At 39.8% G+C, this 24064-nt stretch overlaps 2 protein-coding genes across 2 annotated transcripts in view; both read left to right on the top strand.

The window, feature by feature from the left end:
* The first annotated feature begins 11495 nt into the window (after positions 1 to 11495).
* The window catches only part of cd63 (CD63 molecule), a 51848-nt gene continuing 39279 nt past the window's right edge, over positions 11496 to 24064 (top strand). The window contains exon 1 of the mRNA XM_028798038.2: positions 11496 to 11618. The gene's annotated coding sequence lies outside the window, so the exon portion shown is untranslated. The remainder of the gene's footprint in view (positions 11619 to 24064) is intronic.
* On the top strand, positions 21609 to 22602 carry LOC127527216 (uncharacterized; the record flags this gene model as incomplete). Its single annotated transcript, XM_051925228.1, has 1 exon — positions 21609 to 22602. A coding segment is annotated over exon 1 (927 nt), but the record flags the coding sequence as incomplete, so codon positions are not given.

Here is a 24064-nt window from a genome sequence, read left to right as displayed (position 1 = left end):
AGTCTAATAACATGTTTCGCAATTGAAAAGAATGGGCATTTGAAATTAATTGAAGTAGAAATGGTGGCTCTCTGGAAACTAACCTTGAGATCCATCTTTTGACTTGCTTTACATCTCATTATAACTTGGCTGCTGATTAAGAAAATAAACATCTATATGATTCTGAATCTTAAAAATCAGGTAAATTAAAGTTAAATCAAGAGGTATGCTCTATTAGCAGAAGCAATTGGCTACTAACTAAACAGGGCAATCTAAGATAGCATATCTTTTGAGAATTTGACCTTGCATTCTGATTTACACAATGAGTGGAAGTCAAACCTACTGAGTACATTGTTCCTCAATCACATGAGATGTTATGAGCGAGTTTAAATTGTTTGTGACATTCATCTCTGTCAAATTAAACAAAAGATCTCAAACCCAGTTCCTGAAATTTCAGACCAACTAGTTTCTTCATTAGTAGCCAGTCACTGCTGGACTGTTGTATTGAGAATGAGATGAGAACTTTGTTTATGTTCTTTTGGTTGCCAATAGCCAGCAGCTACCTGAAGTATGCTTTTTGATTAATATCTGTAGGAAAGTGAATGTGTTAGCAGCTGTGTTCTTATTACTTATTTCATGGAGATAAAAGAATTTCAATATTGGGACATTTGTTCATGAATTTCACTTTGATCTTTGTTTAAGCACATACTAAAATGATCAATAAATGCACCATATCCGCTTAGCTAACAATTATTAAGTCATCATTTGAAAGAACTCTCTGAAGGTCTCCGATATAACTTTTTAGGCATATGTTTTATATAAGATAGTGGTTTTATTTGGTATATATAAACGTTCATTAATCAGTCCATCTATTCTGAAACAAAATTTTTCAATTCAAGTTTTCAAGTAGCCAAAGTCTATCCAAAAAAGATACAGCGCTGATATGCAGTCAGCAATTAATCCAAACTGTATGTTATTAGGATGTAGGAACAAACCAGGCAACCTACAGAAAACATACATAGACACAAGCAGAGGATACGAACTGCTCTGGAGCTGAGAGGAAGCACTAACCACTGTGCCACCCTAGCATACCATATCTAATGAGAATGTTGAATTCTTACTAGCTTTTTCATTTCACAATAAAATAAATCAAAAAGCTAAATAAATAATTAAATACAGTAGTAAAGAAAAGCAAATTACTATACAGCAAGGCACAAATATCTGTACTGTACTGTACTGTGTACTATACAATGGATAAACAGTCCTATTGTTAACGTACAGCTGTCACAAATTCTTAGTGATCCAGCTATATGTGTGATTTATTTATATATAGCCTTCCACTACAAAGTATAATTCAAGGTTCTTTACAAATGGTAGCAAGTGGAATCAAAGAAAAACAATCAAATAAACTAAATATACTAAGGGCCAGATGATCAGTGGGGAGAGGAAAAAAAACTGAAATGGAGAAAAAATCTCTTGGGTACTGCGACCAAAGGCTCACCAAGGCCTCACTTGGCATTCCATTATATATTTAAAATACAAAAAAATGGAAGAAAAGAGAAAGTCAGCGAGTGCAGATATCAATCAAGGACAGGACTGCAGTATTTTTCTTTCTTTAAAAAGCCTCAGGAAATTTCATTCAGATAGTGGTGGCATTAAGTCGCCACCGGATACCGATGGGAGAAAACAAAACACACACAATGTGATTAGTCATGAGTTTAACAAAAAGCCATATTTAAAAAGTAAGATTAGTTTAAACAATTCTGCTGTGCCAGCCTGATGTATCTCTATGCACTTTTAAAAATAATGTTTCTTTAATGGTACTTTATGACTCTTTACTGAGTTGTGACCTCGGGGCCATCTTAATGTATGGGCACTGGCCGAGGTCCCCAGGAGCATAGGAGTCCACAATGTTTCTGATGCCTATGTATGTTTCTGTTTTCCTATCAACACCGGGGCCCCGTTGTACTACTTTGCCTGAGGGCCTAAGATGCTGTTAAGACGACCCTGGGTTGTGTGATTCCTCATAGAGCCTTTGCTTGACAAAGCACCATTTCATTCTGGAATAGCCCTCTGCATATGAAGCTGGTTCTTTGTAAACTGTCCTAATATTTAAAAAAAAAAAAAAAAAAAAACCTGAAATCTGTAATGTATGATACGTTACCTAGCTGGACACTAACAGATTAAGAAAATCTGTTATGGTACGTAGGCTACAAGTGTTCTTTTAAAATCATGAGACATTAGTGTTTCACAAATCTGTTACCATCTATTATTGTTTATTCACTGTATGGATCCTGTTACAGATTGAAATAAAGGTTCTTTTTGGAACCTTCATGTGGATGGGTCTTCTGGGAACCAAACATAGTTACCCTTTAGCATTGCTCTGAAGAACGACACTGGCACCTTTATTTTTAGGAGTGTAGATAGTTTATTTCATATTTTTGGAGCAATAAAACTGAAAACAGCCTCAAAACAGAATATGAGGATCTAAGGTTATTATTCGTAATGTAAGGGATCGGCATCCCAAGATATATGAAGGTACAAGATTATTCAAAGCCTTATAAACAATTCACAGCATTTGAAATTGATTCTGAAAGCCACAGGCAGCATTTGGAACCAAGTGTAATCTATTTAAATCATTTTTTGTGCTGGACTCCAAACAAGGTATAGAAACATCTCTGTGATGATCAATAGAATGGGATTCATCTGAGCAATATTTGAAGTGTCTTAGCAAATGGTTCGTAATGCAAGTTCAGTTGTTTACTTTTAATACATTTGTAAAGATTCCTAAAATTCTGCTTTTGTTTTGTCATTCTGGGTTATTAAGTGTTGTTTGATGAACACAAAAAAGAATGATATGATTTAAGCATAGGGAAATGTGAAAAAAAGTGAATGGGTTTGGGTACTTACTGAAGACACTGTATGAAAAGGGATGAAGACCCTATGCAGGACAATACCATATATTTATGATGGCATAATATACAGTAAATGATATGACAATGTCATTATTATAATAATAATAATAATAATAATAAATTTTATTTATATTGCACTATTATTAATCAATCTTTATTTTATACAGCAATAACAGGTTGGTTTATATGGCTAATATGTTTACAATATAGTGTCAAATCCACGTGAACAGTACAATAGAAACGCAAAAAATACCAAACTTCAGCATCGACATATACCAGGACAAGCTTGCAAGCATCAGCTAAGAAAGTATAGCAGAGGACCATTTCTTACATGGCGAAAGTCATCAGTTGCAATTTGATCAGCACCCAACACAAGAAATGGTTAATTTGTTTTTATAGCATGTATATATTTGTACATCAATCATCCTATTTATTTTAATTTACAGTCACAAGACGCCAAAGCCTATCATGACGAAAGATTGTTGGGCTACATGGAAATGGCTAGGAATTGCACCCAGGGCTCACCATAGTGGCTTGCATTTAAGAAGCACACTGAAATCCATCCATCCATCCATCCATTGTCTCCCGCTTATCCGAGGTCGGGTCGCGGGGGCAGCAGCTTGAGCAGAGATGCCCAGACTTCCCTCTCCCCGGCCACTTCTTCTAGCTCTTCCGGGAGAATCCCAAGGCGTTCCCAGGCCAGTCGAGAGACATAGTCTCTCCAACGTGTCCTGGGTCTTCCCCGGGGCCTCCTCCCGGTTAGACGTGCCCGGAACACCTCACCAGGGAGGCGTCCAGGAGGCATCCTGATCAGATGCCCGAGCCACCTCATCTGACTCCTCTCGATGCGGAGGAGCAGCGGCTCTACTCTGAGCCCCTCCCGGATGACTGAGCTTCTCACCCTATCTTTAAGGGAAAGCCCAGACATCCTGCGGAGGAAACTCATTTCAGCCGCTTGTATTCGCGATCTCGTTCTTTCGGTCACTACCCATAGCTCATGACCATAGGTGAGGGTAGGAACACAGATCGACTGGTAAATTGAGAGCTTCGCCTTGCGGCTCAGCTCCTGTTTCACCACGACAGACCGATGCAGCGCCCGCATTACTGCGGATGCCGCACCGATCCGCCTGTCGATCTCACGCTCCATTCTTCCCTCACTCGTGAACAAGACCCCGAGATACTTGAACTCCTCCACTTGGGACAGGATTTCGCTACCAACCCTGAGAGGGCACTCCACCCTCTTCCGGCTGAGGACCATGGTCTCGGATTTGGAGGTGCTGATTCTCATCCCAGCTGCTTCACACTCGGCTGCGAACCGATCCAGAGAGAGCTGAAGATCACGGCCTGATGAAGCAAACAGGACAACATTATCTGCAAAAAGCAGTGACCCAATCCTGAGCCCACCAAACCAGACCCCCTCAACGCCCTGGCTGCGCCTAGAAATTCTGTCCATAAAAGTTATGAACAGAATCGGTGACAAAGGGCAGCCCTGGCGGAGTCCAACTCTCACTGGAAACGGGTTCGACTTACTGCCGGCAATGCGGACCAGGCTCTGGCAACGATCGTACAGGGACCGAACAGCCCTTATCAAGGGGGCCGGTACCCCATACTCTCGGAGTACCCCCCACAGGATTCCCCGAGGGACACGGTCGAATGCCTTTTCCACAAGTCCACAAAACACATGTAGACTGGTTGGGCAAACTCCCATGCACCGTCCAGGACCCTGCTAAGGGTATAGAGCTGGTCCACTGTTCCGCGACCAGGACGAAAACCACACTGTTCCTCCTGAATCCGAGGCTCGACTATCCGACGGACCCTCCTCTCCAGGACCCCTGCATAGACTTTTCCAGGGAGGCTGAGGAGTGTGATCCCTCTGTAGTTGGAACACACCCTCCGATCCCCTTTCTTAAAGAGGGGGACCACCACCCCGGTCTGCCAATCCACTGAAATCCTTCCCAGTTTTTGTCCTCTTGGTAACATGAGATGAAAGAGCTACATAAATGTAAGGAAATAAGTCATTTTCTCATCCACTTAGTCCTGAACAGGGTGCCAGTCCATCACACGGTCAAGACACAAACGTACACAAACACACCCCAGCCACACACTAGGGCCAATATAGTATCGACAGTCCAGCTAACCTGCACATCTTTGGAGTGTGGGAGGAAACCTATGCAGATAAAGAGAGAACATGCAAATTCCATGCAGGGAGGACCTGGGACACAAACCCTGGACTATGTAAGGAAATAAATAATCTAAAAAGAAATAAAAACACAGCTTTAAAGAACGCCCTAACTCTAGGGCAAGGAAACACACAGGAAAGAATGATGGCGAGCCTAACAACAGAAGTAACTGATCATTTCAGAAACACATACATACAGTCATAACTTGGAGGAGAGCTGCATATCCTGGCATTAGAGGCAAGGAAATAACCAGCCCTGGATGGGGTGCCAGTATCAACTCAGTAAATGTTATTTGGTATATAGAAAACCCAGGACATTCCAAACTCTAAACAATAGGTAATTTGGTGTAGTAGCTAAGGTGTTGAACTTTAAACCAAAAGGGTCTGCTTCAACCATTATCACTAACTCAGAATCTGAGCCAGAGCAGGGCCTATTCTCTTCTTGCATTATTCTATGCCTCTAAAGCTGTAATATGACTTGGGATGGTGTTTGCTACAGAAAAGCTCCTACAGTGGCTTCAGAAAGTATTCAGACCTCTGCAATTTCCACACATTTTATTTTGCTGTTGATTTAACTTTAAATGGAAACATTTGCAATTTCAACATCCTTAATAATAAAGTGAAAACCCATTTTCAGAAAGATCAGCAAATTTACTTGAAATCGAAAATTGTTTGCTTTAATTATTTTTGAGATGTGGTTAGAACTTGACTGGGGTCCACCAGTGGCAAATTCCCACTGCATTTCAGGACAAAAACTAACCCATGAAGGTCCAAGGAACTCTCTGTAGACCTCCATGATCAAACTGTGCTGAGGCAAAAGTCAGGACAAGGTTTTAAAAACCATTTCTAAAGCTTTGAGTGTCCCCAGGAACACAATAGTCTCAATGATTGTGAAAGTAAAGAAGTCTGAAACTACCAGGTCTCTTCCTATAGTTGGCCATCCAGACAAAATGAGTAACCAGGAAAGAGTGGTCTTGGTCAGAGAGTTGACCAAGAACCCAATGGTCACTCTAGCAACTCTTCAGAAGTCCCCTGTTGAGGTGGAAGAACCTGTTGGAAGGATGACCACCTCAGCAGAACTCCATCAATCAAGCCACTCTTGAGTAAAAGGCATATGACAGAATTAAAGACTCTGAGAGCCTAAGGAAAAAGATTCTCTGGTCTGATGAGATAAAAATTGAACTCTTAGGGGCAGAACTCCAAACACTAAATCTGGCAAAGACTAGACACTGCTCATCACCTGCCTAATGCCATCCCTGTGCTGAAGCATTGTGATGACAGCATCATGCTATGAGGGTGCTTCTCTTAGTTGCAGGCACAGGGAGACTGGCTAGAATTTAGAGAAGGATGAATGCAGTCAAATACAAAGAGATCCTTGAACAAAGCCTGCTGCAAAGTGCATGTAACCTCAGACTGGGGTGATGGTTGATCTTTCAGCATGATAATAACCCAAAGCATACAGCCAAGACAATGCTGATGTGGCCTGAGGATAAAGTTTCTGACTCTTCTTCAGTGGCCCAGCCAAAGCCCAGACATATACTCCAAAGGACATCTGTAGAAAGACCTGAAGATGGCAGTTTACAGAAGTTTCCAATCCAGTCTAACAGAGCCTGAGAAGATCTACTGGGAAAATAATGGATAAACTGTCCAAATCCAGGTGTGCAAAGCTTGTAGTCTTACTCAAGAAACCTTGAAGCTCTACTTGCTACCAAAGGAGCTTCTTCAAAGTACTGAAGTAAGACTTGGAATACTTACATGGATGAGTGATTTCAGTTTTTGATGTTTAATACATTTGTAAACCTTTTTGAAAATGTTTTCACTTTGTCATTATGGGTTACTGAGTGTAGCTTGATGGGCAGAAATGGTAAATATATCAATTTCAAATTAAACTTTTTAACAATTTTGTACTGTCCAGTTAAATAACCCAAGATATTTTTTCTCTGGTACACTGGTGCCCTTTACACCAATCTATTCATTTTTTTTCTTCCTCTTCATCTTTTCCTACATGAATGTGGTGTCGATGCGCTTGAACAGCCTTCTCCAAACAGTTCAGTCCTGCACCTCCTTGCCAGTTAAGCCCTTTTCCTTCAGAGGTATTTAACTTTATCCATCCACTACCTCTTTGGCCTCCATCATTTTGACTTCACTGTACTCCCCTTCCCATCACTTTTTTGCCAACATATTCATTGTCTCTCCTCAACACATGTTCATACCACTTTGTACCATATCTACTTTCCAGTACTTTCCTAGATATCTCACCCATTTTTGTTGTACCTCTGATTGTGTCATTTCTTATTCTGTCCTTTTTTGTAACTCCACACATTCATCTCAACATTCTCATTTCTGCCACATCCAACCTGTTCTCCTGTGCTCCCTTTACTAGCCATGTCTCAGCTCCATACGTTATTGCTGGTCTTACCACTGTCTTAAAAACCTTACCTTTAACCTTCACCTTAATTCTTCAATAACACAATACTCCTGATACATTCTTCCAATTGGTCCATCCACATTGCACTCTGTGGGTTATCTCTGCTTCTAATTTTCCAACTGATCCTAGATATTTAAATGTATCCACTTTTTAATAGCTCTCCCTGCATGCTAACTTCTGAATCCTGATCATCATTAAACCAATTCATCAAATCATTCCCAGATTCATTCATTTTATGAAATTGCTTATTCCAATGCAAATGGCCAATTCCCATTTCAACACCATCCAATGTTGATTAAGAATTTAAATCAGAAGGGCTGTCAGCCCATTGTAGGGCACACTTACTCAGTCACACAGGTCCAATTTAGAGTGCTTGATGAACTTAACACGTATGTCTTTGGGATAGCCTGGGAAAAGCCCACACAGACACAGGAAGAACAAGAAAACTCTGTACAGGCAAAAAAATGCCAAGATTCAACCTCAGCATTCTGGAATTTACATGTAGCAGTGGATTACAATTAATTCATGTCATATACTACCTTTATGTTTTCTTGCAAAAGAGTATGGAAAATGTGTGTTACAGAGGGGCAGGAACCATGTAGGAAATAAATAAAAACATCAGTTTACAAATTAATACAAAAGGGGGCAGGCAAATTTCCACGTGACATATTTGAAAATGGTTGAACAGATGGAAGGCAGAATCTCAAATGGAAAACCATGAAGCACTTCTTCAAACAAAAGACAGTATAGCGAGAATGTATAACTACTTTGTGAGTCATGTAATTGAAATGGATACCCTGATGGCATTTTAAAACCGGTTGGGTGAGATTTTGGGCCAGTATAGCTGTTAGCTAACCTAGCAACCATGACTACTGAATGACCTCCTCTTGTGTTTAAATTTCTAATTTTTGTATTGTGATGCTTAAAAGAATAATGCAGTCCTTACACGTAGTAGAGGATCGATGATTCAGTATCAGGAGAATAATAACAAGACGGGAATGTGGAAATACAATATATCAATACTTGCTTTAGTGGATTTCAAATTGTCTTTGTAAGGATGGAATAGATCTTAAGGGCTATTGTAGGTTTGTATTTTATTATTATTTTGGAGAGTTTCTCTACAGGAAATAACATATAAGATCGATGTAGTAATCAACATTAAATCATATATTTTTGTTTGAAAGAGATTGTATTGCTTAGTAAAAAGCAAAAGTATTTGTGCAAAATTTAATTTGAAGTAAAACATTACGTTTTGTTTTACTGTGAAATTTGAAAAACAAATTGTGTTTCACAACCAACTAAATTTGTGTCTTTACCACATAAATTTTCATCTCATCAGCAACTTTTTTCCCCATGTTCAACACCTCTTGTGAAGGGCATGGAAAGTCAGGTGTGGCTACAGCATACTCACCTGAAAGCAATTCTCCACTGCTAAAATCCAATGGCTACTGACATATCTGGAGTGAATCAGATGACAGAAGTGAGGAAAGTGAGCACAGATGGTTCTGCCTCTCACCTGAAATAAGTGCAGTGTGGCACCTGGCTGGGGTTCATGCTCAGCCGGGATGCCCAGGAGGAACGGAGGAGGGCTTGTACCTCCTCTAGAACACGAGGGGGCGACCGCCCTGGTTGCTTTGGGGGCCACTGCCAAGGGGCGCTCCAATGCCTTGGGAGCCCTGGACCTCAGCACTTCCGCCACACCCGGAAGTGCTGGGGGGAAGAGGAGCAGGGACACCCGGAGTCCTTCTGGTTGCGCAGCCGGCACTTCCGCCACACAGGGGAGTGTTGACGGAAGAGTGTCGGGAAGCACCTGGAGGCCATCCAGGGGTGTATAAAAGGGGCCGCCTCCCTCCATTCAATGGCAAGAGTCGGGTGAAAGTGGACGAAGCTCAGTGGAGAGGAGTGGAGGCGGACCAGAGACTGTGAAGGCATTGTGTTGTGTGGCCAGGACTGAAGGGGTGATTGGTGCTGCGGCACTGGGTATTGTGCACCATATTACTGTAAATATTGTAAATAAACGTGTGTATGGTGAAACCATCATGTCTGCCTGTCTGTGTCCGGGCTGTTCCCCACAGCAGTAAAAGAAATACAGGCAATACGCGAGGTATATGAAAGTGTGTGGAGCTGCATGGAAGGAGCTTTGGAGGGCGAGGAAGGAACTAGTGCCTACAAAGCAACATTCCTTGCTTTCCATTCCAAACAACATTAATCTCCCGAATAACTAACTTTAGTGAGCTTCACATTTTGCAACTGTGAAATTGAGTGCAAAGCAAATTGATCAATTAAGTACTGTTTTTCACTAGATAGTGTACTTCGTTGTCAATGGGCAGTGAATGAAACTCATAGTGATTCAATAATTTCTCAAGTCACAAGCTAGGCTGAGTTATCCAACTTTTATAAATTACACATACGGTTCACTTCCTGTCCTTGTCCATATTGCAACATAACAGTTTCTGACAAAATACCAACGTTACCACGTACACTTATTTTATATGCTTTTTTTTAGTTTGTGGTGAACACACAGGTACAAAAGCAATCTAAAATATTATTTTGCTACTGACCACTGTTTTACTCTCTTTTGGCTAATATCGTTTTGTACAAGAATGCAATAATCAAAATAAGTGGGCCATAACATCTTGAATATATCATAATACGGTTAACATTACCCACCAGTGCATCACTCATTTTCATAGGAAATTCGAGTGGGATTCTTTCTTCTGCTGGGACTAGCAAGGACTGTCAAATAACTGACAGTTATAAGTATACAGTATATAAGAAGGTCAGCCAACAAGTCCAACTTGAAGAGCTTAGATGTGTTGATGGGCCTTAATTTCACAACATCTGTAACTGCACAAAAACCTAATACACAAACACTTTTACATCCAGGGAAACTGAGAGTATCTGATTCAAGACAAAGGACAATCTCTGGATGACATGCCAGACCATTACAGATCTCATTCATCCTTACCTTGTCAATTGCTTGTTATTATTTTTTTGTTTTTGCTTTGTAAGATATTCACATAAGATTTTGGGATTCTGGAGCAAATGGACTATCAGGCTGATGAATCAGACACTCTGAGATTGCCTGGATGAAAGCCTGGTAGCACACTGAGAAAAGCAAAGACATTTTAAGATCTGATCAATTATTTTTGGTAAAATGTCTAATGTTCATATTTTTGTGAAATATTAACCATCAAATAACTCTGATTATATACAGTATGTTACCATACTTAAAACCATCTCAATGTGCCATACAAAAACAGAGTTAGCAGTGTGTGTTTTTTTTGTTTTCATTTTAATACCTGGTGCACAGCCAACTATAGCTTGCTCTGTCCGGTTTATGGGGGTGGTGACCATTCTTTCAAACATTTGGTTAAAAGACCTAATACAATCCAAAACCACACTAACATGACACTTTTGGATCCATCCTTGCTTTCATCTGCTTACTGAACCAGTTAATCCGGTTACCTGTTATAAGGAGCTGTAGTGATTGATGGGACTGGGACAGGATTTGAGCACGCCTTGGAAGCCATACCACCACTCTGATAACTTCCTACTCCAGTCATAAAAATGAAACTCGCCATAGTTTATCATGTTCACTTCTCGCAAGGACAACCTTTTATATTTTCAAGAGTACTTTCCACATTTTACCTTTGACCTTCCCTTGTGCCAAGTATACAAACCCTGCCTTATCTTTCTGTATTCATTTCTATTTACTGCAAGCCGCGCCATATTTTGTAATCGGAGATTTTTCCTCTTAGATTCCAGACGGTATGTGATCTTCAATTAATTCATTATATTCATCAAGTGTTACAGCGAGTCATACTCAAAATAAACATATGTAAAAAACAGATATTTATTTCGGTAAAATTCGATACTGAAAATGTCCAGTTACACTCATCTAAAATGTTCCGCCAGTGCAAAAACTGATTCCATTCTATGGCTACGGCTACGTAGCAGAAATGGACGCGTCCATGTTAGGGGCGGGGTATGCATCCGCATGACGCACACTCCGGGCTGGGCTATAGTGTATGCGGGCGAAAGGAGAGAGACAAGTGAAGCTTGCGACGTTTGGTCGTTGTCTAAAAGTTGCTTACATTTTAAAGAAGATCGTCAGGTGAGTTTTTGTGAGAGTCTGGTCTTTTGGTTCTTTTTCTTTTGTCGTATTTTTCTTCGAAAAGGTTGATTTATTGTGAAATGGCTGTCTGATATATATTATAATTAGGTGGTGGCCGAAGGTGTTAAACTTCGGAGATGTAGAATTTGCTTTGAAGCGTCACAGGCTATTCACAACATAACTACATAAAGTTTCTTTTAGCATAGGTTTTGTAGAAAAGTCATGTTGTTTGTTTGCTTCCTGAGATTCTAACACAAGCGTGACCTATTGTTTTGAAAGCGGGTATCTGAAAAAACAGATTAAACACAGTGGCGTTTTTATCTGTCCTTTCGGGAAATGGCCGAGCAGCTGACGAATTAACCGTATAAACAGTGTTTTGTCAAGTCAGATTTGGGGGTCTGGGTATATGACACGGTATTACGACAACATTGCGAAGGGCAACAAAGCCTTACTAAAGAAGTTAAAAAAAAAAAAAAAGTTCGAGTTCTTCCTCATGGGAAGCGAATAGAGGTTACAAATATGGATAGTAGTTATTTTCTTCAGAAATAGGATTACGAAACCGTTCCAGAAAGACATTTTTAAGGGATGGGCTTTGTAACGTGAGACAGTGAAAGTTAGTCGCAGAACGCTGAGAGGATGATGGAGATGTCTGTGTTTAGTATCGATTGTGGTTTTTGAACTGAGTAGTACTTATCTGGTGGGTTGACTTTTTTTTTTTCTCTCTTTAGTACTGCTTCTTCAAAATGGCCTGACTTGCAGCTTCTTTGAATCAATTGATTTCCCGGACATTGTAGTGAGCGGATTTAGAAAGTTGAAAGTGTGGACATAATTTATTCCATTACTAAGGAAAACTAGCGCATTAACAGAATTCTGTTACCCTGCCCATCTTTGTTTGCTCTTTGAGAACTCATGATTTTAACAAAGTACAAGTCACGTGGGTTGACGCCACGTGAAGGTGTTTAAAAAAAAAAAAGAGAAAAAAAGAATTGAGTGGTGTGAGTAGCGATTGTGAAAGAGGGTGGGTGTGTTTTTGTTGGGGTAGACATCACGAGAACCGGGACTTTGGGGATTGGTATTCTGAGGGAAATAGTGTAATGTGTGGGGTCTTTATTTTGACCAGGTGCTAGAACTGGAAGCGTGGCTAAGAGCGACTTGTGTGGAGCGATTGTGTGCCAGTGAGCGCGATGGTGACTGTCTCATAGGTTGATACTGGGAAGATTGTTGCATACTTTTTTCTTTAAATATATTTTACAGTAGGGCAGTTGCAGATCATGTATTTAAATATTTGTCATTCTAGAAAATTATTTTGTTAAGTGCTGGAAAGTATCACAAACCTTTTGAAAAACAGCATGCTTATTTTGCAACAAAATGCTTGTTAACAATCGTTAAATAGCTAATGGACCATTAAAATGTGCAAGTCGGATATTTCGGGAAGTTTGCAAAAAGTATTGTAATCTTCGCGCTAGGCAATTACTTGTTTTACTCTTATCAGAGCAGTACATTTAAAACCACTCGGCCTGCAGAAAAAGTGCACAGCAACATCCCAAGTCCGCCATCCCCTGCTTTACCTAGTCTAGTAAAAATGTATTCGCCTGATCACTTGGCCTTGTCTGTTGGCATTACCTGGGAATGGCTTTACCACTTGCTTTTGTTTTGCTTTTTTTCCTCTTTTTTTGTATCTCCACCTTTCATGTCTTTCTATAAACTTGTGCCAAGATTAGCAAAACTATCTACAGTATATACTTACTTAATATGACCATCACTTACATCAGTTTCAAAGTAGGAACCAACCCTGAATGGGGCACCAGACTCGGTTTCAGAGACTTCATTAATAAAAGTATTAACAGAATGATAAGTAAATCGTTATTTTACATCAGGTTGATTTCATTTTGTTTCCGATTCTGAATTCCCTCTTAAGTAGCAAGAGTTATGGATTGCAGCTGTTAATTTTTGTTCAATGAAAAAAAGCTTATGGTTGCATCACACTTGATGTATTTTTAGTTAATATTTGGTTTTGGCGGTGGCGCAGTGGTAGCGCTGCTGCCTCGCATTTAGGAGACCCGGGTTCGCTTCCCGGGTCCTCCCTGCGTGGAGATTGCATGTTCTCCCCGTGTCAGCGTGGGTTTCCTCCGGGCGCTCCGGTTTCCTCCCACAGTCCAAAGACATGCAGGTTAGGTGGATTGGCGATTCTAAATTGGCCCTAGTGTGTGCTTGGTGTGTGGGTGTGTTTGTGTGTGTCCTGCGGTGGGTTGGCACCCTGCCCGGGATTGGTTCCTGCCTTGTGCCCTGTGTTGGCTGGGATTGGCTCCAGTAGACTCCCATGACCCTGTGTTCGGATTCAGCGGGTTGGAAAATGGATGGATGGATGGATTTGGTTTTGGCACCCTTTAGAAGCCTGTTATCGCTTGGAGATCTGTTTCATTTTTTGTGACCAATTTGTGAGATGGTTACTTCTGTGGTGGTAAAGGATGTTGCAGTGCTCTGTGAGAATGAAAATAGCTGTTATGAATGCTGAGGTTTTAAACATTTATTTTGCATTGCACAAAATGCTGTTGCAGATTAAAAGCAAGAAAATGGTGTTGGAGGTGTAAATGACTTGCTGGTAAAAAGCTAAGTGTGAGCATCTGTCCATAGTATTAAAAAATTTAAAAAGTTCACATTTATGAAAAGTTAGACTGTTGAGTCTTGTGATAGTTCAACTGTAAAATAACTTGTAACCACATTTGGCCTTTTGAATATATGTTAACGTAGCCATAACACAAACTTTTAAGTTAAAGTGACGCACTGTAAATTCTTTATGGGCTCCTTACTCATGAAAGGGAAGATCTCATTAGCTTTATTTTGTAGTAGTGGGATTCCTAAGGCATGAAGTGGCATCCTGCAGATATTCCTGATAGAAACATTGAAAGAACTACCTTTGTTTTGCAATTAAACTGCTTCCTCAAGCCAAGGCCTGTTCTGTGAATGTTTAACCATATACAGAAAGAAAATGGGAACAGAAAATGATCCAAGCTTAAGGGAACAGTTCCCCTCCAATGTAACTGCACCTCTTCAAACCCATCCAGTAAGAATAATATGTATAAATAGGGTTTATTGAGGAATATCATTTTTGTCAGTTCCCTGTATTATCATTTCTTCCCAAGTCACCTGAAAATCAATATTACCTATTGTTCACTAGGGCTGTCAAATTAAAGTTAGATTAAAACCTTTAGGTGCTGCATGCACATTTGTATTGTATGAGTTGTTTTTCAATTTGTTTTGTTATTTTTGCTTTATTTTTCTTATGTTGTGTTTGCAGAACATGAAGAGCACATGCATGGTTGCATAAAAGCAGACTTAAAACAAATAAGTACACATTCCATTCTCAAAGCCAGGTGTTATAGGGTAGTTCTTTTTGTAATTTATTTACTTAGATATTACTTTGAAATATTGAGTTCAAGTTGATATGCTTTGTAGTCTGTATTTTAATCTAAATAAAACTGGGAATGCAAAAACTCTCACAAAATATCTAGTGTCATACGGTCTTAAACTTCTAAACCTTGTTCAGAATCTTTACATAAGAATCTTAAAAGTTTGACATTTGAGAGGACATCCATCAAGTCCATCAAGCTTGTTTTGTTAGGTAATAGTTAGGGATGCACCGATACCACTTTTTTGGAAAACGAGTATGAGTACTTGCATTTCAGTACTCGCCGATACAGAGTACTTGCAGATACCGAGTACTTAATAAAAACATGATTTAAATTTACAGGTAACAGCTTTAGTCATATAACTTAACAAAAAAAAAACAAGAAACTCTCGTCTATCCACTGGGAGGTTAGGCTAATTAGCGACACGGGGCTAGCACTGCTTGTCCAAATATCCGTAGTGAAACTAAACGCAGAGGAGGCTTGCAGTAGGCTGTGGATATGTTTTTTCACGGAGTCGTGTAGTTTAGGCAGCTCCGTGTCAGTCATGTAGCGGCGGCTTGGGACATCATATCTGGGCTCCAGAAAATGGAGGAGACGCAGGAATCCCACATTTTCTACCTCCGAGAGTGGCTGGTCACTCAATGCAATGTACTCGATAATTGCCTGTGTTATTTTCACAGCACGTGGATTGTCTCTGGACATTTTCTCTCGTCTTGCAAGAGTTTTGCTGCAGCGTGGGTTGTGTTGGTTTAGAAGCGTGGGTAAACTCTTTATACTCGTTGTCGTGTTGGGATTTTGGGTGCTTGATTAAATTACTTGTGTTAAATGCGCTACCTTTTGAGCCTCCTCTGGACAATTTCGCTGAGCACAATTTGCAGTCCACCTTTGTTTTGTCATCTTCATTCACTTTGAAATAGTTCCACACGGCTGACATCTCTCGCCTCGCCTTCTCCCCGCTCTGAGCTGCAGCCGGGGCCTGGGGGCGGGCACTCGGCGCCTGTGATTAACCCCTTACACGCTGCTCAAACATAGACATTTCTCAGACCGTGGTATCGGTCCCCGGTAACGGGGGACTTTTAACGAGTACGAGTACTTTAGAAAATGTGGTATCGAGGCCGATACCAGATACCCATTTTGGTATCGGTGCATCCCTAGTAATAGTTAACTTGTCCGAATATCTCATCCAGAGATTTTTCAAAAGTTGTCATTCTTTGTAAGAATATCTTGAAAACATGTACAGGAAACTATAAATCACTTTAGTAAAGTAATGTGCAACATTGAATGTCTATATATGACAGATAATAAGAGGCTAAACAACTAATTCAGAAGACTGGCTGTGTGATAGGAGAGAAACTGAACAGCTCAGAAACTGTGGCAATTTGGAGAATGTTGTCTAGACTTTAGACTATTATTGAAAATGCTAATCCCCCACTTCGTAGTGTTGTGGTTGGACAGAGGAGTGTTTTCAGCAGTACACTGACTAACATAAAGTGCTCCAATGATGTTACAGGAGATCCTTCCACTCCATAGCCATCTAACTTAACATGCAATATGACTGTGATATACTTCAAGCTCAGTGTGCTATTACTGTTTAGTACAGTATACTAGGGATTGTGTAAGATACAGAATGCATAGTATTGTATTCCATTCACCATGAACCTGTAGAGCTTAGTGAATGAGGATTTATTGTACTTTATTTTGAAATTTTATATTCTATTTTTATTTTACATGCTTATTTTTTATACTTAGTGTTAGTTATGCCTTTGTCTATTTGTACCGTTGTAACATAAATTTCCCACAGGATTAATGGGTTTTTTTTATTCATTTTTTTTTTTCTTTCAAAATACATGGGAAACTTGATGAAACTATAAGAGGTCACGTAACAATAAAAAGAAAACACATGTAGGCGTTGCTGGGCTTTTCAAACAAGCTTAAAAAAGCAAAAGCTTAGTTGGATGCACATCTCCTTGGATCAGTGGAACGTTTAGTCTCCTGTTGAACAGGTATATTTGCTGTGAAAGAATGCTGCAATTCAAGAAACCGCAAAGATCAAGCTGTACTCGTTTCAGCCTAAAACTATTAACAAGACCCTTAGTGGTTGTCTTATACTGAAGTGCAAAAGCAATGACTGAAACACATAAATTATAAGTTTTGAACATGTGTAGATGTGTGTATTATTGCTAATTATTGTTCATGTATCGTTCCATAAAAAGCTATGTAGTAACTAATTTCAGAGAAAAGCTTTGCAAATGTTTATATAAGCTTGCAAATTAATAAATCCAAATTTTCTGTTTAGTGTTTGATGTTGCATGTTAATATGGAAGAAAACATTCAAGGTAGAACTGAGCCAATATTCATTTGCTATCTTCCATCGTCAATTAGCTCCAGAAATTTCCTCAGAGTGTTAAACTGCAGCCGTCACTTTTTTAAAATCTTGCTCACCTTACAAGAAAGTGTCACATTTGCATCAGGAAGTGCGTGAGATTCCTGTGCTTTGCTACACGTAGTTTAGCAAGACTGTGCTGTAGTTGAGGGAAGGCAGCCAGGTCAGTACATCACACACAAAGTTTGAATGGGAAAGTGGAGGTATATTTGTAACGCTGCGCCACTGCAATACTCATGGACTCTAAGTACCCATGGTTTCTTGCTCTTTTCACTATCCTGAAAAAGATCGCTCACTTTGGCTTCACAAGTTGGAATTCTTTTGTGCCTTTGGCAGGTCTGCCCCTTTTTAAAGACTCCCCCAGAAGCTGCTCGTTTGTATGATGGAATGTTGGTTCATTTTGTGGGTGACGAATCTCCAGGCAAATGCAACTTGTCAGCGATGTTACAATTCCACCCCCCCATACCCCCTGGAATAAAATTATTATGAATTAAGAGGAGGAACAAGACACTGCCTAGAGCAGGGGTGGGCAAATTCATTCCTGGAGGGCCGCAGTGGCTGCAGGTTTTTGTTCCAACCCAATTGCTTAATAAGAAGCACTTATTGCTCTAGAAACACTTCTGCTTCATTTTAGTTATCTCCCTCATTAAGATTATGAACCCTTATTGCTTATTTAAGTCTTAAACAGCTGCGTTCTTGGTTTTTAATTTTGCTTATTTAAGTCTTAAACAGCTGCGTTCTTGGTTTTTAATTGCTCCTTATCTATAATAATAAAAGGCAAAGCCCTCACTGACTCACTCACTCACTCACTGACTGACTGACTGACTCACTCATCACTAATTCTCCAACTTCCCGTGTAGGTGGAAGGCTGAAATTTGGCAGGCTCATTCCTTACAGCTTACTTACAAAAGTTAGGCAGGTTTCATTTCGAAATTCAAAGCGTAATGGTCATAACTGGAACATATTTTTTGTCCATACACTGTAATGGAGGAGGTGGAGTCACGTATTGCGTCATCACACCTCCTACGTAATCACGTGAACTAAAAACAAGGAAGAGATTTACAGCACGAGTCGCACGCGGGAACGAAGGTAAATTACATTAATTTTTGACTGTCTTTTAATACTGTGTAAGCATACATATTAACACATGTGCAATTAAACGTGTGCATTTACGGGGTGATTTCTCAGGCTTAAAAGCTCACCTTTTATCAAACGCGGGAAGAAAGGTAACTGACGTTGTTCACTGTCTTTTAATACTGTGTAACCATACATATTAACACATGTCCAGTTAAACGTGTGCATTTACGGGGTGATTTCTCAGGCTTAAAAGCTCGCCTTTTACTAAAAAGGTAAATGCAAAACTATTTTCAATCAGTTTATTGAAACGCTCCCGTTAAGGATTGCAATAACATATTCGCGAGATAAAAGAACGAAGTGGGGGGAAATGGAGGAACAGCCGCAAACAGCGAAGAGCAAAAAATTAATTAAACAATTGAGAACGGAGCGAGTTAAGCATACAAGCATGTTCAGAAGGGAAACAAAGCACGGTGTAAAACGTAACTTTAAATTAAGTTTATACAAACGCTCCCGCTGCGGATTGCAATAACATATTCGCGAGATAAAAGTTTAATGAGAAGACACGAGGTATAAACGAACCACACGCCGTGGCGCAACGTTAGGGGCAACAGTTTCAACCATTCTATGATCTGCTTCTCGCAACTGAAAGACGGCACATGGCGGATGTTAGCCGACTTGCTGACCGCAACGTTAGGGGCTTCAACTATGGCGCTGACGCCACATCTCAGTGCCAACACTTTGCAGACTGTACTTAAAAGACACACCCTCCTCACTGGACAGTTAAAAATACCAATCAAACTAACGATGACATCAAGTATTACCCAATCAAAAGTAGGAAAGGAGGCATCTTCATAAAATGCGTGTGGGATGATTTGCATGAGACGCTGCTTTAAAAAAAAAAATGATAAAAAAAATACGGGATAAATCCCGTCCAGTATTGATTCAAAACGGGACGCGCAATTTCATTCTCAAACGCGCCACGATTCCGTATTTTAAAGGACGGGTGGCAACCCTACAGTGCCAGGTAACCACCCATACAATCGGATTGTGATTCAGACTAGGAATGCAATGAATGTAATTACCCCGATCTACATACAAGGCGAAAGTCTTGCAACATTCAAAGATGATGGTTTGGGATAAGTACACCATACAACATAAAAGAGCTTATGAAGCCTTGAACCGAAAAAAGCAACATCTCAGAGATCGTAAAAAAAAAAATAGGAGGTAATGTCGTTTTACTCGCTGTAGATTTTAGTCAAACATTACCAGTTATTCCACGAGGGAGACCAGCAGATGAACTCAACGCGTGTTTTAAATCCATGTTTCTCCCACGCTCGGTTATATGTCGCGTGTTCTCCGGTAGGTGCACCAAAAAATGTATACATTTAAGCATGTAATGGGCAAACAAAAAATGAGGTATACCCGAAGGCACTGCAGTAGTACTTAATGTAACTTTACTTCTTAAATGTTAATGTTTTACTGTTTAATAATTTATACGCTTCTTATATGTTGTTCAAATTCTTTTATCAAAATACCACTGACAGCGCAATGCACGATAACATGGAGTGAATACACCATACGCATCCGCCCACGGCTGCCCTGCTGTGCGCAGATAGGAGTTGATTCTACAATAAAATAAAATAAAGATAAAAAGAGTAAAACAATCATCACCCATAAAGCGGATAGTAGACGTGACGTACTATATGTGTACCACATTTCAAGTGTATGGGTGAAACGGTTTGCGAGCTACAGGTCATTTAAAATCCTGGACAGACACACAAATTGCCACGGTAGCAAATTACAGAAGAAGATTTTACTGTTTAATAATTTATATTTATATGAAATGTGCTTCTTATATATTCATATTCTCATATGATAATGATGTTAATGTTTATATTGATTTCTGTGTTATTAAAACTGCATGTATGTGTGTATATGTATGTATGTGTGTATATATATATATATATATATATATATATATATATATATATATATATATATACTAGCAAAATACACGCGCTTCGCAGCGGAGAAGTACTGTGTTAAAGAGGTTATGAAAAAAAAAGGAAACATTTTAAAAATAACGTAACATGATTGTCAATGAAAGCCCGTTTCAGTCAGTAAGTCTTATGTGTGTGTTTATGTATGTGTGTATATATATGTAGATGTGTATATGTAGATATGTATATATATGTATATGTATATAAATGTTTATGTGTGTGTGTATATTATATATATAATATATATATATATATAAAAGACAGCAACAGTTATAACAATGACAACACAATTACATTGACAATCATGTTACGTTATTTTTAAAATGTTTCCTTTTTTTTTCATAACCTCTTTAACACACTACTTCTCCGCTGCGAAGCGCGGGTATTTTGCTAGTTAGCAATAAGATGCAAATGACAAAAGAAACCAGCAGTTATCCATTTTGCTTGTTACCCTTTACACCTGTGTGTATTTGTCGTGCACTGTTTGGTTTAATTAAATACTTGGAAGGAAAGAGAAGAGAAAAAAGTGAAGGACTGAGAATTACTCATCTGTTTTACACTTCAAAGTATTTGGATGATATCCTTAGAATGGAAAAAAAATCTAGAATATGAGAATGACTTGACATAGCAGAGTTAAAGCACTAACAAGCCATGAAATGTAATTATTGGCAAGGATTGTTTTCTAATTAAGCAACTGGGTTGGAACAAAAACCCGCAGCCACTGCGGCCCTCCAGGAATGAATTTGCCCACCCCTGGCCTAGAGTACCGCCAGTAACTTGGTTACATTTAAAGCACTGTTTGTGGCAAATAGGAATGAAAAATTGTACTGTGCACTTGAGATTTAAAAAAAGGATTGTACTATATAACAAAGCATTGACTTTTTTTTTATTTTTATTTTTTTTTTTAAATCATAAGCCATTGTCTTCCTACATGCACATCGTATGTTGACAGCTCACAATACCAATCAATACTCGGACTAATGCGCATTTTGTGGCATGTCCTTTGCACACAGGATAATAAGAAAAGTCAAAGTGTGTTCTATAGCCAAGTCACAATGTTTTGTAATTAAGCATACAGAGGAGCTTTTTTTGGTTCGTTCAGAGAAGGCCAGAAGGAGTTGCACTGTGTCTTTGTGGACCTGGAGAAAGCATATGACAGGGTGCCTCGAGAGGAGCTGTGGTATTGTATGAGGAAGTCGGGAGTGGCAGAAAAGTATGTAAGAGTTGTACAGGATATGTCTGAGGGAAGTGTGACTGTGGTGAGGTCTGCGGTAGGAGCGACAGATGCATTCAAGGTGGAGGTGGGATTACATCAGGGATCGGCTCTGAGCCCTTTCTTATTGGCAATGGTGATGGACAGGTTGACAGACGAGATTAGACGGGAGTTCCCGTGGAGTATGATGTTTGCTGATGACATTGTGATCTGTAGCGATAGTAGGGAGCAGGTTGAGGAGACCCTAGAAAGGTGGAGATATGCACTAGAGAGGAGAGGAATGAAGGTCAGTAGGAACAAGACAGAATACATGTGTGTAAATGAGAGGGAGGTCAGTGGAATGGTGAGGATGCAGGGAGTAGAGTTGGCAAAGGTGGATGAGTTTAAATACGTGATCTCAACAGTACAGAGTAATGGGGATTGTGGAAGAGAGGTGAGAAAGAGAGTGCAGGCAGGGTGGAATGGGTGGAGAAGAGTGTCAGGAGTAATTTGTGACAGATGGATATCAGCAGGAGTAAAAGGGAAGGTCTACAGGACGGTAGTGAGACTGGCTATGTTATTTGGGTTGGAGACGGTGGCACTGACCAGAAAGCAGGAGACAGAGCTGGAGGTGGCAGAGTTAAAGATGCTAAGATTTGCATTGGGGGTGACGAGGATGGACAGGATTAGAAATGAGTACATTAGAGGATCAGCTCAAATTGGACAGTTGGGAGACAAAGTCAGAGAGGCAAGATTGCATTGGTTTGGACATGTGCAGAGGAGGGACGCTAAGTATATTGGGAGAAGGATGCTAAGGATAGAGCCTGCCAGGCAAGAGAAAAAGAGGAAGGCCCAAGAGAAGGTTTATGGATGTGGTGAGAGAGGACATGCAGGTGATGGGTGTAACAGAACAAGATGCAGAGGACAGATAGATATGGAAGAAGGTGGTCCGCTTTGGAGACCCCTAATGGGAGCAGCCGAAAGAAGATGATGATGATAGAAAGAGAAGAATTGAGGATGCCTTATTTGAGTGAATAAAGTAACTAGTGACTTCTAGTTTCCTGTTGGATATTTATTTAAATCAAATTTATGAATAAGCAGATCTTATTTTAGAATTTCATGCCAACATATCATTGTGTCATTTGTAGTAAGTTTAAATGAACTTGGATCAATTCACCTTTGAACCTTTGTAATAACATTACTAAATACCACAAAACTACTGTGTCCCAAGCTAAAATGGCTGTGCATCACCCTCCCCAACCCTCAGTGTAGACGCTTTTTGTGGTGTTCATGGGTAAAGCAGCTAATTTATTGTAATCCATAAGCATGTCGCCATCTCTCCAGTAAGGCAGTGGTACTGTACATCATTGATGCTGTGAAATGACAATTTGAGCTTTTAACACTTCACACAGCCTTAATTCAAGGTGCTTCAAGGTAGAGCTGTTGGGAGGCTAGTTAGTCTAGCTGGGTTAAAAGCTGCAATTCATTTTTATTAAAAGAAACTGCGTTTTTCAATATGAATGTAGCTTTTACTTAATATTACAATATTTGTAAGGACATGTATATTCAGGTAAGCTTTTACTTTTTGTTAGGATGTTGGAAAAGCCCAACAATGCTGACCTGTTCTTTTTGTTTTTTAGTTTCACTAAATTTAAGTGTTTTGCATGAACAAACCAGTGAATCTACCACTTCTGTTGTATATACAGTCGATTCCTCTTAATTGTACTTTGTCCTTTGCCGTTCGTCTTTTCTGTAATGCCCATTCCTCACGCAGTTGATTTTCTTGTTGTAAGAGACGCACAATGGTATATTTTGGTACACCAGTTATCTCAGCGAGCCTGCGATGGCTTGTATTAAATGGCTGGCTTTTAATTTTATCCAGCAAAGCAATTTTACTTGAAAGTGTAAAATAATTTCTTGGCATCTTGGCAAGAATTATAATTTTATAAATTAAATTGACAAAAAAAAAAGTTTACTTATACGTACACGCGAGGTGGTGTAGGGGTAACTGAATATGGTTTGGTAGTGGAGATGATAGACTATTAAGCAGACATGTGCTACTATCTAAACTTACCAGTGCTTCTTCAACGGGCGACGATAGATGACTGACTTGCAGCACACATCTGCTACTGTCCTAATTAAGCGGAATGTTGTCCCAACTAAGCATATAAATTATGTATTAGTTTATTATTTTGGTTTTCATTCCTTGAGATTTGGCCCAAATAAGCGGCTGCCCCAATTAACCGGTGGCCCAGTTAAGCTGAATCGACTGTATTGTGATGGGTGGCCTTGGCCATTACCTAGCCGGGTCACCAGGGACCTGGGTGGGAGAGCATCTTCAAGGCACTACCTCCTTTTTTCAGAAGTAAGGTGAAATCAACCTA

This window comes from Erpetoichthys calabaricus, chromosome 3 (genome assembly GCF_900747795.2).
Source record: "Erpetoichthys calabaricus chromosome 3, fErpCal1.3, whole genome shotgun sequence".
NCBI classification, from domain to species: domain Eukaryota; kingdom Metazoa; phylum Chordata; class Cladistia; order Polypteriformes; family Polypteridae; genus Erpetoichthys; species Erpetoichthys calabaricus.
Note: the sequence above shows the minus strand (reverse complement) of the source record. Positions and strands in the feature narration are given on the sequence as shown.